At 38.5% G+C, this 16087-nt stretch overlaps 2 protein-coding genes across 4 annotated transcripts in view; both read right to left on the bottom strand.

Moving 5' to 3' along the window:
- Positions 1-736: 736 nt before the first annotated feature.
- On the bottom strand, positions 737-6348 carry crsp7 (cofactor required for Sp1 transcriptional activation, subunit 7). The gene is made up of 3 exons (XM_028021748.1): positions 6009-6348; positions 4187-4261; positions 737-4108 (listed from the first exon to the last, which is right to left on the bottom strand). Exons 1-3 carry the CDS (start codon positions 6078-6080, stop codon positions 2420-2422), a joined length of 1836 nt encoding a protein of 611 aa, XP_027877549.1. The 5' UTR covers positions 6081-6348; the 3' UTR covers positions 737-2419.
- Positions 6349-9046: 2698 nt separating this feature from the next.
- Positions 9047-16087, bottom strand: part of crtc1a (CREB regulated transcription coactivator 1a) — a 48808-nt gene continuing 41767 nt past the window's right edge. For all 3 annotated transcript variants that reach the window (XM_028021750.1, XM_028021749.1, XM_028021751.1), the window contains one exon: positions 9047-15234. In XM_028021750.1, the coding sequence (XP_027877551.1) occupies positions 15029-15234 (206 nt within the window). In that variant the 3' untranslated portion in view covers positions 9047-15028. The remainder of the gene's footprint in view (positions 15235-16087) is intronic.

Below are 16087 nucleotides of genomic sequence, written 5' to 3'. Positions count from 1 at the left end.
GAAAAAGCTATTTACATAGCTTGTGGCACATATAAAGTGCCACATGTAAAAATATCAATTGAAGGTTGAGTGGAAGGAAAACATCTTAGAAAAAGGTTCTAAAGCAATAGGGATAATGGCAAGCAGTATATCCGCGACACACAGTTCTCCAGAGAACAGAGGCTGGAGAAAAACACCAGCTGACAGAAACCTGCTGGGCCTCAGATCCACAGGCTGACCACTGCACTGACAATCATTCATATAAAAATACTAACTTAAAATATTTACTGCATAAACTCACCAGTACAGTTTTATTAGTTTTTCAATTCTATTAGCTGCAACAGATCACCATAATAAACACCTGAAACAGATCATTGTGTAATGAATACAAGCTTCTCTTTTTAAAATTCAAATACAAACTGGTAGGCCTGAAGGCATTGACATTTTGGATCCATTGTTAAGAAACTCCCCATACTTTAATCACATTGAGAACCTGTAAACAGTTTTTATTTGTGTGATTTCTCAGTAAAACCCTGGTCCTTCTTTAAAGGTTTAATATTAAAGTTCAGTTACCATAGCAACATGACAAAGAAAAAAAAAAGATCCAACAGCACTGAAAAGGTTTAAGAAACAAATTTTCACTCTCAAAACCTATGGTCACCAATCCACTTGAAAACTAGACTTTTAAACGTGTCACTCTAACATTAAGCTCCATGACCCAGACCCGCCCTGGAAAAGAGTCACAAACCAGGTAAGGAAATTGAGAATTTAGATCATTTATTTTTCAAACAATTTAGAGATGTTAAACACTGAACAAATAAAGACGCCCCAGCCAGAACTTCAGAAACATATTCTTAACCTGTGGTAGCATTTGTCCTTATTGCCAGCTGTGTTGTGCAGTTTTTTGTTGTTTTTTTTAACCATCGCCTGCAGCTTGGTGAAAGCTTCATCTTTCCCCAGATCACTGTGTACAAAAGTAACAGAAATCACTGCACGTACCATGGGGGGGGGGGCTTCAATCATGGGACTTTGAATTCTGGCGCATTAAAGTACCGACAGGCATGTTTAATGCGGAAGCAAATCCAGATTTACCATTTTACCAAGGCACATTGGTAGGGAAGAGAAAAAAAAAACAAAAAACTAAAGAATGAATGAATGAACAGAGAGGCAACACAGAGGCTGATCTTGATTGAAATCATGTGAGTGAGGGAGTGAGTGGTGCTTTTAAGATGGACTCAAATCAAATACTGCTGCTCATCGGATGAAAAATTCCAAGAATGTTTGATCCTGATGCCTTTTCCACTGACTTGAATGCAAAAGGAATCCTACCTGCAGATATCTAGGTGACCTTTAGGAACGTCACATGGGGACCTATACCTTCACCTGGGTTGGTTCACTCAAATAATGAGACAGAACTTCAGAAGGCAAATGTCTTCAGAGGTAAGTAAATGGGTTTGAGCATTTGAACACATCCTTCCAGATTGGTTTTGCCCCCCCCATTGACCTGTTTCAAATGAGTAATCAGCACTTTTGGAACCATTTGAAATGTGTGCCCTGACACTGAACGGACTCTTACAAGACAGAAAGAGTTAAAGTTGCTGGATAGTTGATTTGGAATGTCACTAACCAAAATATTTAGCCAATCTCAAATACAGAAAAAAAAGAAAAAAAGTTGGTGAGATTCATGATGACAACATTGTAATTTAAACCGAAAAAAAAAAAATCTAGATTTTTTTTTTTTTTTTTGAAAAGGTGTTTAGAACATCCCATAAATGAAATGGTCAAAAATAAATAGATGTATACATAAGAAATTTATAATTTACTTTCTATATTTCACATAAAGCCTTTTGTAACTGCTAAATATGTTCCAGTATTTGGATATTCTGGACACGTTCAGCGCTGACTGTGCTAAATGAACTCTACCAGCATCTTGGTTTGGACCAAACCCAAACCTTCCCATCCTCGTTCAAACCCCGGATCCTGCAAATCCTCCATCAGGAACGAGGAGAGAGAAAACCAAAGCAGGAGCATTATTTCAGCCTGAAAAACATTACCGACGACTGACACACCAACAGAAGTGACATTTCAGGTTGGGAGAAATAATGCTGCCCTCTCTTTCCTCCCTTCATTGTTATAGCAGCAGCACTCTGCAATACAGACCTTGTCTCTTTCAGTTTAAAAAAAACAAAACAGAAACAGCCCTTGATATTACAAACTTAACTTTTCTTTCAATTATTATGCTTTTTAATACCAAAGTCTCAAGTGATTTTCACAGAATGAGTCTTGGGGAGGGGGGTTTAGTAGGTCTGGTTCTCACCAAACTCACAGTGGACAAACAAAACCAAAATTTAAAAACAATAAAATAAAGATCAAACTATCTGGTCTCTGTGGCGAGACGAAAAAAGGAGTGGAAAAGAAACAGCAGCCTTCCCAAACGCTCTCAGTCTAGGCAAACGTATGGCAGGATGTTCAATTTGCTTTCATCCCTATGAGGGTCCAGTGATATGCACTCTGTCCAATCATACCAGGCGCCCTTGGTGTCGTAGCAACCATTCACACCGGGCCAGTTCTGTTTGTGTATCCTGTCCAAGTCGTCCTCTGTGATGTCTCGACTTACGCCTGGTAAGTCCCCTGTCAGGCGATCCGTCTGTAAGACGTGGCTCGTCCTCGACTCCTTGCTCTCCTGCTCTTCCCTTTTCAGATACTCAGACATGAAAAAGTGTGCGCTGGGGGCCTGGACCCCTGAGGAGGTGAGCACGTTGCTCTGAAGGTTCAAGTAGGACTGGATGATTTCGTTCCGAGACAGTTCCTTCCAGTTGGTCTGGTGGAAGGGGTTTGGGCCGGCACCGGTGGCCGGACTAGGGCCGGGGGCCGAGGTGGTGGCAGTGGACTGTGGGACAACGCTCTGGGCTCTCTGCCGGGACTCTGCGGGGTCTGGAGTGGGGACGTCCTCTGATTGAGAAGGTTCTTTATGCACCAAGGGTTTGATCTGGCCTGTGACCGGGTCAAACGTTATTCTGCGTTCTTTTAATCTCACAGGCTTCGTTGAGTCCTCTACTTTCTGACCGTCCAAGTTCACAGAGAAGTCTCTTGGCCTGTACTTTCTCCTTTTATGTTCAGAGTTCTGTACCGCTGTCCCGTCCGCATCGTCGGACACGGCTGTGGTTCCCTCGAACGTTGATCTGTGTGGGTCAGAGTTCAGCTGAGGAAGAAGTGGGGAGGGGGAGACCGACGGGGATTCCAGCGCTGCAGAAAAGTCTTGGGTTGGGCAATGAGACGGAATATCTGATGAAGCAGCCGGCGGCACTGAAGACCTGTGAAAAGAATGCGTCACCTTATCTGCATAAGACATTGGTCCTGGGGAGGACACAGAGTGAGAAAAAGGCAAGGGAGAGTCTCTGGAAGATGGGCTTGGGATTGGCGTTCCTTTAGCTGCGAATGCTGAAGAGCGCTTAGATACAGAGTCTTGCTTAGCACTCCTCGGACTGGAAGTGACGCTGCGGGGACTTCTGGCTTGGTAACCTCCTCCTCCTCCTTCGTCCAATCGAGCCTGTTGCTGCATCACAGCAACTTTTATCAGAGAGGAAGTACTAAGTGGTTTCGCCGCTCCAGGAGAGCTGGGCCGAGGCTTGACAGCATTTATTGGAATCCTGTTAACTTTGTCATTTTCAAGATTGTCTATCCGGGATCTATCAGGAGACGTGACGACCTCCTGGTCAAGTAGGGTCTCTGGGCTGCCTGCGATTCCATTGGTGGGCGGTGAAACTGAATTGTCGTACGATGACATCCTAGAGATTTTCTCAGGCAAGTACACCCCACTGTCTCTCTGTTCTGCCCGCCGCTTACGGCTGCTTGATTTCTCAGCTTTCGGCGAGTACGTGTTGTGGACATCGTTTCTGGTTTTCACCTCAGGGACGCCTTTCCCAGAGACAGAAAGGTCTGCCGGAGAGGACTCCGTCCGGCAGGGGTGAGAACTGCCGTTGGTGGATCCGGGGACGCTGGCAGGCCCAGTCGGCCCGGGTTCAATCAGTTTTTGCCAGTTTCTTAACAGTTTCTTGGCTCGTTTTGCAAGGTCTTCATTACTGGCTTTCTTCCTCACATCGTTGATTAACTTTCCAAGTCGAGTTTCCTGCAAAACACAAAACCACATACATTAAACTGCGATGTGACTACATGAATAGCTTGTTGATAAAATATGAAGTCTTACCTCAAGAGCTTCTTTGGTAATTGGATACTTCTCAAGACAAGCAATTACTTCCAATACAACCGCCATATCGCGTATCTGCATTGAGAACATTTAACAGTGCATTTAATTAAAATGAAGGGAAAAAGGAGGAAATAAAATTAACAGATAAAAGATCAAGATGGGACACAAAATGGGCTGTAACAGGTATCTGTCCACTTTCAGTGTGATCAGCCCCAACTTAACTTTCGACTCAAAAATCGAATACTTTTCAGATCGGTAAACGTACCAAACGTAAAACTAAGCACTAGCTAGCACTTTCAGGCAACTTCCACACTTTAAGTGATTCAGTCACATTAAGCGCAAAGGCTTTTAAAAAATAATTTAAAAAGAGAAAAAAAAGATTTTTTTACATGTCCGCTGGTTCCCACTTTCCCACATTTTGCTCCTTCCCACTTGTTTTTACATGAGATTTACGGGTACAAAGATGCCAATTCATACACACCTGAGGGGAAATTTAGTCAAATTAGCAACTAAGCGCCTTGAGCTCTGAATTATAATGTATGGCTGCTCTGTTTTATTTTTTTCTTCTCAGCCTTGTTTGTTATTGAATATGTCGGATTTGGAAATCCGACATATTCAATGTCTTTCAGATATCTCAAAGTTGAGGGAAAACCTGAACATATTCACTTTATTTCAGATGTTTACAGTTATTAATAATACATTACTAATCATGTCAGTGTAAGTTGATGAAGACAATCAAAATGTGAACTCCAAAATCATTTGTCCACCTCTGCTCCAAGTAGAAATAAGTGACAGCTCACTGCAGAAAAGCTAAGAAATAGTTATGAATGGTCTTCTTTTTTATTAATATCAAGTCAGGTTTACAGATATCAATAATTAGCAACAAATGTCTTTTTAATGTATCTCTAAGAAAATGTTGTGCCGCTAAATAAAAGCTGTAACACTTGGAGAAGACGGAGTCAACAGTATTATTAATCCCAATACTAGGCCCAGTAATGTAAGAATGTCAATAGTAAAAAGCCCTCAATGTTTGGACAAACCTAAATCTCTTAGAGTCGTGTGTATCTGCACCAGCTAGACTGAGGCAAAATGAGCTAAACTGTATGCTTCAGAGACAGAACGACGTTGCAAAGCAAGTATGGCTAAGTGACAGCTCCAAATCCTGACGTTTTTCAAAACCTCCATAATACTACAATAAAGTATAATATTTGAGCCATTACAGGAGGAACATATTAATAACCGTTAAAATAATTTAATATGTATTCACTAACGTCAAACAGCGTTGGTGGACAAACCTATATTAGGGGAAAAGGCTATGGCTAGCATTCAACTTAGTTGAGAAGGAAGGACCCGACTATTTCCTAAAACCAGGCTTTAGCATTTTGAGCTAGTTTTTAGTTTCGACCTCCTTTAGTGAAGAATTGACAGCTTAAACGATGTACCGGATATATAGCATAACTTCTAACTAACGTTTGGGTGAAATTGGCACATATTGATACAATTAGTCGATTGTATTGCTTCATATCGCTGTATGTTCTAAAGCTGCTGTGGCATTAAGGCTAGGCTAAGAGTTAGCATGCTAACGGTATGTAACTGGAGATGTCTAATCAAGGGAGCGCTGCAGCTAAATTAGCTTGAAAGCTAGCTGTCAACTCAGACGCCCCTGTGTCGCCCTGTGTCTGAAACACTCGATACGTCGGTATCGGCTACACTGCCGAGCCTTTTCTTTTAAAAACAAATCATTCGTCTACGATGTAAACTGCTATGTCGCGTTAGCCACAATCTAGATAAACAAGCTAAGGTTAGCTTTAGCATTCCTCACATTGCTCTGACTGTCAATGGCCTGCAGCAGCCGGTCCTTCATCTGCTGCGGGGTTGCTGAGACCGTTGTCATTGCCTGTTCGCTGCGATCCGGAGGATGGAGGGAGGAATCCTCCAAAATGAAAGCCGGATGACTATGAAGACTCAAAATTCGCTTCTGGAACACATCAGGCGCCCGAACAGCATATTTTCTGTAGCCTGCGAGGTAAACGGCTCAGTTTATCTCACATGGAGGAGGAAATGTGTAGGCTCTGCTGGCCGTTGCCTCCTGCCTGCTTCGGCGCTCTTCCAACTACCAGCTGCTGGATCTCTCAACGGCCTCCTGCTGCATGCTGGGATACGAAGTCTGCGCCGTGACGTGTTTACGTAGTCAAGTAAACGTCCACAGAGCCATCAGCAGTGATTGAGCCCCTATAAAATGAATAATAAACTAAAACATAATCTACAATATTCAGTATAAATGAGATTAGCTTTTAATATATTGTAGTTGCTACGAGATTTACTACTTAATTAAGCAAAAGTGCTAAACTGAATTAGAAAGTATAAATGTCTACCTTTTCCTAACAGTTCAAATAGATTTCAAAAACTAAGTGTGACTGTCTTTTGAGACATTATCATTACTAACCTGTCATAGTGTTATAATTTGTAGCAATTTCTATGACTGAAGACCCACTACTATCCAGCTTTTATTTTTTGGGTCCACATGGGTATGAAATAAGTTGTAAAATGGGCTTGAAATTCAATTCAAATCAATGAAAAAATATTTTAATTATCCCAGAGGGAAATTAAATGTTGTCGTAACTCATCTAAGTATCTTTCAAATAGTCACTGTTCACACTAGCAGAAAGGATCCCCTGTAGTGGTCATTCTTTCATCAAATCTGAAGAAGCCTCTGACCAAAGTATATTGTTGTATGAGGACTATTTTTCATGTAAAACAGTTAAATGGCACAAGTTAAAATGTACAGTAACAAGTCATGGATGACACCAACAGTTGTTGGCAAACTCTGCTTACTCAACTCATTTGCTTTTACTGCTCTTCTTAGAGGGCTGCACAGTGGCGCAGTTTGTAGCACTGTTGCCTTGCAGCAAGAAGGTTCTGGGTTCGATTCCTGGCTGGGGTCTTTCTGCATGGAGTTTGCATGTTCTCCCTGTGCATGCGTGGGTTCTCTCCGGGTACTCCCACAGGAGAGAACCAAAAACATGACTGTCAGGTTAATTGGTCTCTCTCTCTCTAAATTCTCCCTAACCCCGCCTCTCGCCCGGAACGTAGCTGGAGATAGGCACCAGCATACCGACCCCATTAGGTGAACAGAAAATGGATGGATGTTCTCTTCTTAGAATCTGTCTGACCATATGGTTTTAAACTTTTAAAAACGCTGGAGTTGGGGATGTGAAAACAACTTTTAGTGAAATTGAAACATTTATGAGTTTTAGATGTATTAGATAATATTAAGAGCTTTTATATATATACATAATCAATCTGCCTAAGACCTGCAGCCAAATGACATTACTGATATGGTTTTTATTTAGTCAACCTAATCATATCCCATACAAGAAACCCAATGTGAGTCCAAGACAAATTGAGCAAAATTCATATGTGACCCACATATTGGCTGCATACTAATACTTCTGTGTTTTCCAGTACCACCATATTCAACACATTTAAAAAAAGACTGTAAAAATAAAAAGACTGAGTTTTGTTATTTTGATGGTTTATGCCATAAACCAAAGAAAATATTTTTTTAAAAATCATATCAACTTGTATAGCATTATTGAAAGATTAAATCTTGCTTTCGATTTTTTTCTCAGAGATTTCCAACTTTTAAGCTGAATTAATATCAAATGGTTCCTTCATTTAGAAATTCCAGTTGGAAAAGACAAACAGTTCTTCCCAGTCATGAGCTCAACATCCAATATGGGAATCTTGGACGTAAAATCAGCTAAATCTTCAGTTATGCTTTTTTTTTTTTTTTAGCATAATGATCATTAAATGATTTAGCAATGTCTATATAAGTTGTATGATTTCACAAATTAAACCTATTCAAGATAGCCAGGTTTAACAACTGAACTATAGTTGAGTGACAAAGCAACCAATGCCCAATGCGAACTATTGCCGTACCTTCATAACTTCAGAAAATATGAAGAAATGTTGTTCAAACTCCCTTTAGTGATACCAGAAAAGTATTGGAAGCAAAATACACAAAAGAGGAACAAATCAAGGGTTTTGCAGTCTTAAAGACCCACTTATCAGTCTTTCAAATGGTCTGGTTTGATTTGACCAGTTCATATACTGTGGTGACGAATAAAATAAACGTCTTATGGCGTCAAAGGAATAATTATCTATGAAAGCTCGATGCTTGACAGCTTTCTACCAGCAGATGGAGACCTGGAGTTTTTAAACTTCAATTTGTTGCTGAAGGAGAGCACTGCTTTTCATTTGTTACTGCACAGAATACTGTGTCCTGTGTGTTATGAAAACATATATAGGTTTAGATTAAGTTTTAGAGAATTTTTTTTAGTTTTATTTCATGTACATTAAAAATATTGTGATAACTGTCTATTATTTAATTATTTAAAATCCAAGCAGGGGAAATCACCACCAAAAACTTTTTCAACTACTTAGTTAGGGTTGATTCTAAAATTAGCATAAATTTATTTCTAATCCTGATGACATATTACAATAAACAGTTGGGGTGCATCCCACTTTTTTCTCTAAAGAAGCTATTTTGATTTAAAAACTAATCCTTAGACTATTTACAGTCCTAGAAAAAAAAATCTGGGATCACATTTTCTTTCTGATTTATATTGATTAGTTTTTTTCAGCATGAGTTGTGCTTGGACACAGAGTTGTTTAATAGTGTAAGTTGTGGATTTCAAATTCTTTTGAGGGCTCTTCTAATCCAAAATCACAGTTGAATCACAGTTTCAACTGTTTTGTCCCAAAGAGCTGATTAGTTTAATCATGTTTTAATCATGTAAGTGATGCACCTGAAAGTGATTTCTCTGATCTGAAACGACACTGCACAGACGACCAAGATGTATTGTCAGATATATTTATTTATATTAAATTTACAAAAAATAAAATAGATACGAAGACAGAAGCCATCACACAAAAATCACGTCCTGTTTGTATAGAAGTGTTTTTCGTCTTCAGTACAGCTCACATTTACAGCTAACTTTCATTATTTTGGTCCAATTTAACAGTTAAGATAGAAAAGACACAATTTTAGGGAAAAGCTGTGAACAAATCATTCTTAAAGGGTCAGCTGGAGAAAAGTAACAACTCGCCAAGCGGTGTTGCAGAATGCTAGATTTTGCATATTATATGAGCATAACGTTTGCTGTTGAAGTGAGAACACCACTGGAGCACAGTGCATCTCTTTACGGCAGTAAAATGCATTTTAGTGTTTGGGAAAGTAACACCGTGCTCCAAAATAAAACACTATATCTATATATATCTGTATATATAAGACTTTAGCTGCCATTGTATGAGGCTTAAACCAGCATTGGGCTGTCCTCTAAATGCACATTAAGGATTCAGTCACTGCAAGTTACACACTGAGTGACCAAACATAAGTATGACTCCCTTTCACCTTTCAAAGCATCAGTTTCTGGTATTTCCTATTATATCTTTAACTATAATGTAAATCTATCTAAATAAGATAAACTTTTTTTCATGAGATATTGTTTCACTACCATTTTTTTTAACATTGAAAAATGAATTCAAAATAAAATATAACATGTTGACATACCCTGAAATTACCTTCATGCAAAAACTGAAATGTTTATGTGCTATTTTTCAAACCCCCCAAAAATCGACCATTTGACGGCCAGAATGTTACCATACTCTCTAGCTTATGGCTGTTTTGAACTTTGGTTAAAATGTTGATTTAAATCTAAATAAAAAAGAAACAGAACTAAAGTTCATGCAGGTTTACTACAATATCATTTTTAAGTACGTATTTGTGCATCTCAATACATGAGAATATAATTAAAAATGTAATTAATTTACATATTTCTCTTAATAATTTAATTCAAAAAGTAAAACTCAGACCACTCCCACTGATCTATGTCAAGCATTTACTTCTGTTCATGATGATGACCCTGCCTTACAGCAAATCGAAACCCAAAATTCCATTTCTCTGCTAAAGAAGCTGGATGTTCACAGTCTGAATTTTAGTGAAAGGTTTAGTGGAAAACAATGGTGAGCGATCAGAACACGGATAACCACAGCCTTGAGAGAATTGTGATGCAATGTCCATCCAAGAGTTTGGTGTAGATTCACATAGTGTGATCTGCAGCTGGAGATAAAGAAGTGAATTTCTGTATTAAAATCTCTTTTTGTTGGTTTTATGTAAAATACTGTATATGTAATTATAGATACTATATATTATTAAATATATGTGGCTGTCAGAGTCATTTTATAATATGATCAAGAAACTATTTTACCTTCAGTTGTCATAAAAATGCTATATATAAGTAAATTTTGCTTCATAATTAAACGCCTTGAAATTGGGCCTCTGTCTCTTTAAGAAAATCTTGCTTTTTCTGAAACTTGCAATCAGGAAGTCATTACAACATGGCTCCTCTATTAACCCTTTAACAAAGTTTTTACCAACATTGCTCTGAGAAGTAGCTCATAATAATGCAGATGCACAGTTCCACCAGGTGTTTGCTAACTGCTGCTGGCTAGTCTGAAGGAGCTGAGTAGGGGAGCCGCAGGGGCGGCTTCTCTGTGAGGCGAAAGCTTAGAAACTGCAGCTCAGAGGAGGAGCTGTGCCTCAAAGGCGGGGCTAAGTCCACCTAGGTGTTTTGCACAGCTGAATGGTTACTGTGGAGATGAAAAAATTTCTCAAATATACATGAAAGAATGAAGGCGACACTCCAGGTATGTTTTTGATTATAAAATAACATTATAACATGAAGTAAAGCTCATAAAAGTCAATTTTACATAATACTGCTCCTTGAAATGAATAAAAGGAACAGAAATAAATGCTTGAAATATCTCCCTGTGCAAAGCCAAAGCTGCAGCATGAACAGGTTTCGCTTTTTGAATTGAATTATTGAAACAAATAAATTTTTCAATGATATTCAAATTTACCCAGATGCAAACGTGTTAGAAATCTTTGTTATGGCACTTGCTTATAGCAAGAACAGAGGAATGGGAAATTTCAACTAAACAACAGTACTTTGTGGTCATGAAACGCATGAGGATGAAACATAAAGGAAACTTCTAATCACTAACCTCACGGAAGTAAATCTATATTTTTTCACCAATACAAAGATTATCCTCCCAGCATTGAAGCGAAGGAACTGAACCATTTTCCTAATCTATAGTGCAGTTGCTCATTAGTCCAGATACAGGGCGGAAACTATGATGAAGGCTTTGGCAAACAAACGTTGCCCTGTTGTAAACCATTGTCTCTGTAAACACTGGTGCTTCACCAATGGATACCTGAACACCGATGTACAGATAAGTAACAAACACAGACAACACATTAGCTAAAGGAATTTAACGGAAAACGTGAAAGAAAAAAAAAAAACAGAGCCAGCAAAACATCAGGCTCACTTTAGAGTCTGGAGATCCAGCAGAGAGATCCAGCAGTATTTCTCAGTGCATTTTCCCATTCTGACATCATCTCACAGTAAGCACAAAAACATTGTTCCTACAGTACAGCAATATACACAACTATCCTACAGGTACTTTGACATAATAAAATTCTGCAGGTGTTGCACAGAAAATAAGCACGTACTATATATTGCAGATTAAACACAGTGCCAAAACAATAGCTTCCACATGTGCATAAAAGGCTCATCACTGTACATTTTTAGGCGTCACTTAAACACACATGACACAAGTATAACATGACAACATATCTTTAGCAAACAGAAACAAAAACAAAAAAACCTTTAAATATTTGAATTAAATATTTTCCAACATTCAGAGGAAACAATCACCAACAAAAGGAGAAATCATGTCTGAAGTTTCATGCATTTAATAGGAAAATAAAAGACCAACGTTTCTGTTTCAGACTGTGACAGGAGAAGTAAAATAGTCTTTAAAACATATTTAAGTAGGAATCATTGCAGCTGCACTTTTTTTTTTCATTGGTTAAAGGTGATCCAACATAGTGACCAAGAAAAGAGCATGTTTTTATTCTCATACAAATTTCACCTGGACTGATTTTCTGGCTCAGATCCTGGATACCTACATTGAGCTTCATTTTCAGCTTAGCACTTCAACATTTTAGACCAAACCTATAGACTTCCTATTTTAATATACCAAATTATTCTGAAATGGTCAAAAGCAGCCTCAGCTATTGTCAAGATGTAGATTTAAACTAGAGATGCACAAAGAAGTGTTGGAAAATTACATTTTAAAGCTTAAAACCATAGAAAATATTTAGCTTGTATAAACGTCTTAACCCTGACTCTAAAGTGAAGATTAAAAATATTTCAAATTTTTTTGTGGAATCTGGACGTTGTGCAGGTTAATTTGGTACATGCTCCCTTATCAAATGTGAGAGTTATCATTACACAGAGAGCTGAAAACATGAAGAGACCAACCACAAGAAGGAGGAAATGAAAGATTAACATTTTTAATTTTGTTACATTATGTTAGCATAGCAAATCTTGACAGTAGAACCCTGAATATCAACTAGAGAGCTGTTTTAAGCTAGCTAGTCCCATTTTCTCAAATAACATCCAGGAGGAAAAATAAAAGTAATTTTAGGAGTTTAATCTTTACTCTTACTTGAATAATACTATCATAAAATATCACTACTTTTGCCTGAGTAACATTTCTGGATATATTTCATAAGTTTCATAAGTCTTATATGTAGAACATTTATTTTTAATTGATTTTACTGCTTGAATTGGTTATTTTGTGATGATATTTATTTTGATTTTTTTTCTCTCTAGTTGTTAAAATACCTGGTTTTGCACATTCCTTAATATTTTCTGATGACGTCATTTTTATACATTAAGTCAGATGATGATCAGTTACTGTCAGTACTTCAGTGGACTTTCTACCAAATACCGCATTACTCTTACTTACGTCGCTAGTTTTCACTTTTGCAGATTGAAAATAAGTTTAAGTAATGTTACTCCAACCTCAATTTCCCAACTCTGAAATTGACCAGTCCAGATATTGGAGCTATAATGGCATTATACTGTACTCCATAGATCCTGAATACAAATGAGAAACGGTTCAAATCCTTTAGGCAGCTCAAAGCTTCACAAAAACAGAGATTGGTATCCAGTCAGAACACACTGATTGGTGCATCTCTTGCTTAAGCCAGACCTAGAGACGACATAATAAAATATTGTGCATCCCTAGTTGTATTTACGATACATATTTATTTCCATATCTTCTGTGTGATTATTATTTTCTATATCCCAGACCCTCTGACAGTAGCAAAAGAATCTGCTGCAGTGACCAAATGCTTAAACACAGGAATCCTAAAATACAACCTAGTTCAGAAAAAAACACATTTGTATAAACTATCCTGATAATTCTGTTTTTCAAAAATAATTTTAATTTAGCTTTTTGGGTTTTTCCTCTTTTTTTCTTCTTTGTCTGTACAAGAAGGCAAGTTTGAACAAAGACAGATCAAACAGGTCCAGTTCACTTAACAGTCACAGGATGGGGTGCTCTATATAGAAACACTTGAATCTGTGTTTTCGAATGAAAGCATAAAGTGCAAAAAATGAGATATGGAACATATCTGTGAACAAAGTGAAGAGAAACCACCCACCTAAAAGACAACATCAAGACAAACCTTAACAGCAGAAAGATGAATTAAAGACAAAAACGACAAACATGGCAGGAAAACAACCAAACTCAGAGGTGTGCTTAAAGTAACAGGCGGAAGGTGTTTGGCTCTACATGTAGCAAAAAAATAGAAAAGAAGGGAATGAGGATAACAAAATGACAGCATCACAACCACACAGATGTAAACTAAGTACATTCTCATTGCATCAACAGTGCTGTTTGGCAGTTCGGCTGACTGGAAAAAAAGGTTTCACCCACTGAGGTCCCGTCTTTGGGAGAAATCCAGGAATCTCCAGCAACTGCCATGCTTACTCTATTTTATTCCATATTTGACCTTAAAATGAAAGAAAAATGTTTGTTGAAAGACATCCACGTGCGTTCCAGAGGAACCCCCGACTCTGCCTTCAACTAGTTCCCACATTCCAGTCCTCCCAGTCACCGTAGTTTTGCATAGATATCATTACGCAAAAATCCAACCACATTCTGTACAAGTAAGGGTATAAGCCTGTAAGCCTGTAAACATCGTTCTCTTCACCAAGACCGAGCGGATCCGCAGTTAGGTTCTGACTTATGAGTTAGTAGTGACAACACAACTGTAAATTATGCAGGCCAAGCAACTTTGCAACTCTGTAAAAATGACTTCTTAGCTTTTTTTTTTGTTCTTTTTGCAATGAAAACCAAAACGTCAAGCTTTTAAGGCAAAACAAGTATCCACAGTGATTTATGATTTCATGCATAAACGATGACTCCTATTCCCTTTGATAAAATCTATTTTCAGAAATAGCCTAAAAATAAAGTGATGACTCAGCGCCTCTTGGGGCATATATCACAAACCATCAAGATGAAATCCCAAACCCAAGCTAGAGGAGTCTGAGAGGAGTCTACCTTTTCTGGATTTTCTCTAAATCATCAAAATATAAAATACTCAGGCAGCTGGACTGGAATATGCTGATTGTTTAACTGTAGCTAGTCACCAGGCTGTCTCTGCTGCCGGATTGCTCAAACAGTTAGCCTGGTGTTGAAAAGCGATCCGAATGGTGAATGTAGAGACTGAGCCATCTAATAGATTCATCCCGTACTTTATGCCAGAAGCTAGAAGCAGTCTTCAGGAATGTCTCCATGCAATTTCCCAAATAGGATTTTTTTCGTTTTGTCAGGGGTTCGATTGAGTGGAATTGCTTGTTCTGCTCAGGCAGAAACGCTGGACGGGCCGGTTCAGTTACGGTGAGTGACGAAGAACAAGAACTAGAGGCGGTCGAGGCGAAATGCGTCCTCTGTGGCGGGGTCGGCGAGGATCATGTCTGGGTCATTCAGCATGTGCAGGCCATCCAGAGTCAGAGGGTCAATTTTTAAATCATCCAGTGGGAACTGGGAGTCCATGTCGAAGCCGATGTCTGTGGACAGTGAGCTGGTCAGGTCCTTGGGGAGGCTCGGAGGAGACTCTCCACTCACTGAAGCAAAACAGGATATTAGATCGGTAAAAAAAACAAAAAACACAGTGAATATTGGTTTTAATTAAGTCTTTGGTGCACTAAGGAAAATTTCCAGAGCTAAATATAATAAAAATGAAGTGAAGGAAGACAAAACAGCGCCCTGGCTTAATCTCAATTATGATGCATTATCAACTAATCTAGTATTAATATTATACAGACATTAAAAAAGGTCTTTTGCTGAAAGAACCCTCCAGTCAGAATAATGAAGCCAAAACTGTACCAAAAATAAATATATTTTGCAGAGAACTAGAGTTCCAACCAGCAGTTTGTTAAGCTGCTGTCTAAACTGAAACTGAGCATTCCTGTATATTAGCTGGCTACAGCAGAGAGCCTCTTTGTTTTCCATCCCCTTAACAGGAACTTTCAGCTTCTTTCCTCCAGTCAGAGGTTTTTAGTCCCTAAATGTTGGACAAGGCGCTTTAAAAACAGCTTTGTTCCCACTGCTCCATCGATGCTCTCAGTTTTATGCTAATATTCTTATTTCAACACAATACTTATATCAATTACATACTCTCTTCTTCTGGGTCTTACTTTGCTTCGAATATGACTCGTGAAGCCTTGATCATTTTATCCGTCAAAGGTTATGTGATGTGTTCTTACTTTTTACAGTGTGTGTGTGTGTGTGTGTGTGTGTAGGTGTGTGTGTGTGTGTGTGTATGAATATGTATGATTTCAACCACTCCAGACCAAATCCACCTTTGGGTAAATAAAGTCCCCTGACCTAACCAAACCTAAAACTCTTTGTCTGTAAATCTGCTCTACCCAGAGCTCCTTAAATGTTAAAATTTTAGCTTCACTTTGTTCAAATTAC

This window comes from Xiphophorus couchianus, chromosome 6 (assembly GCF_001444195.1).
Source record: "Xiphophorus couchianus chromosome 6, X_couchianus-1.0, whole genome shotgun sequence".
Classification (NCBI taxonomy): Eukaryota; Metazoa; Chordata; class Actinopteri; order Cyprinodontiformes; family Poeciliidae; genus Xiphophorus; species Xiphophorus couchianus.
This window is presented reverse-complemented; position numbering and strand designations above follow the sequence as displayed.

Bases quoted from the DNA above. Each gene is read 5' to 3' on its own strand.
- crsp7 (XM_028021748.1), bottom strand. From the start codon at position 6,080: ATGACAACGGTCTCAGCAACCCCGCAGCAGATGAAGGACCGGCTGCTG. The intron at 4,262-6,008 runs GTGAGGAATGCT...TTCTCAATGCAG, and splicing joins CCATTGACAGTCAGAGCAAT to ATACGCGATATGGCGGTTGT. The intron at 4,109-4,186 runs GTAAGACTTCAT...TGTGTTTTGCAG, and splicing joins TTACCAAAGAAGCTCTTGAG to GAAACTCGACTTGGAAAGTT.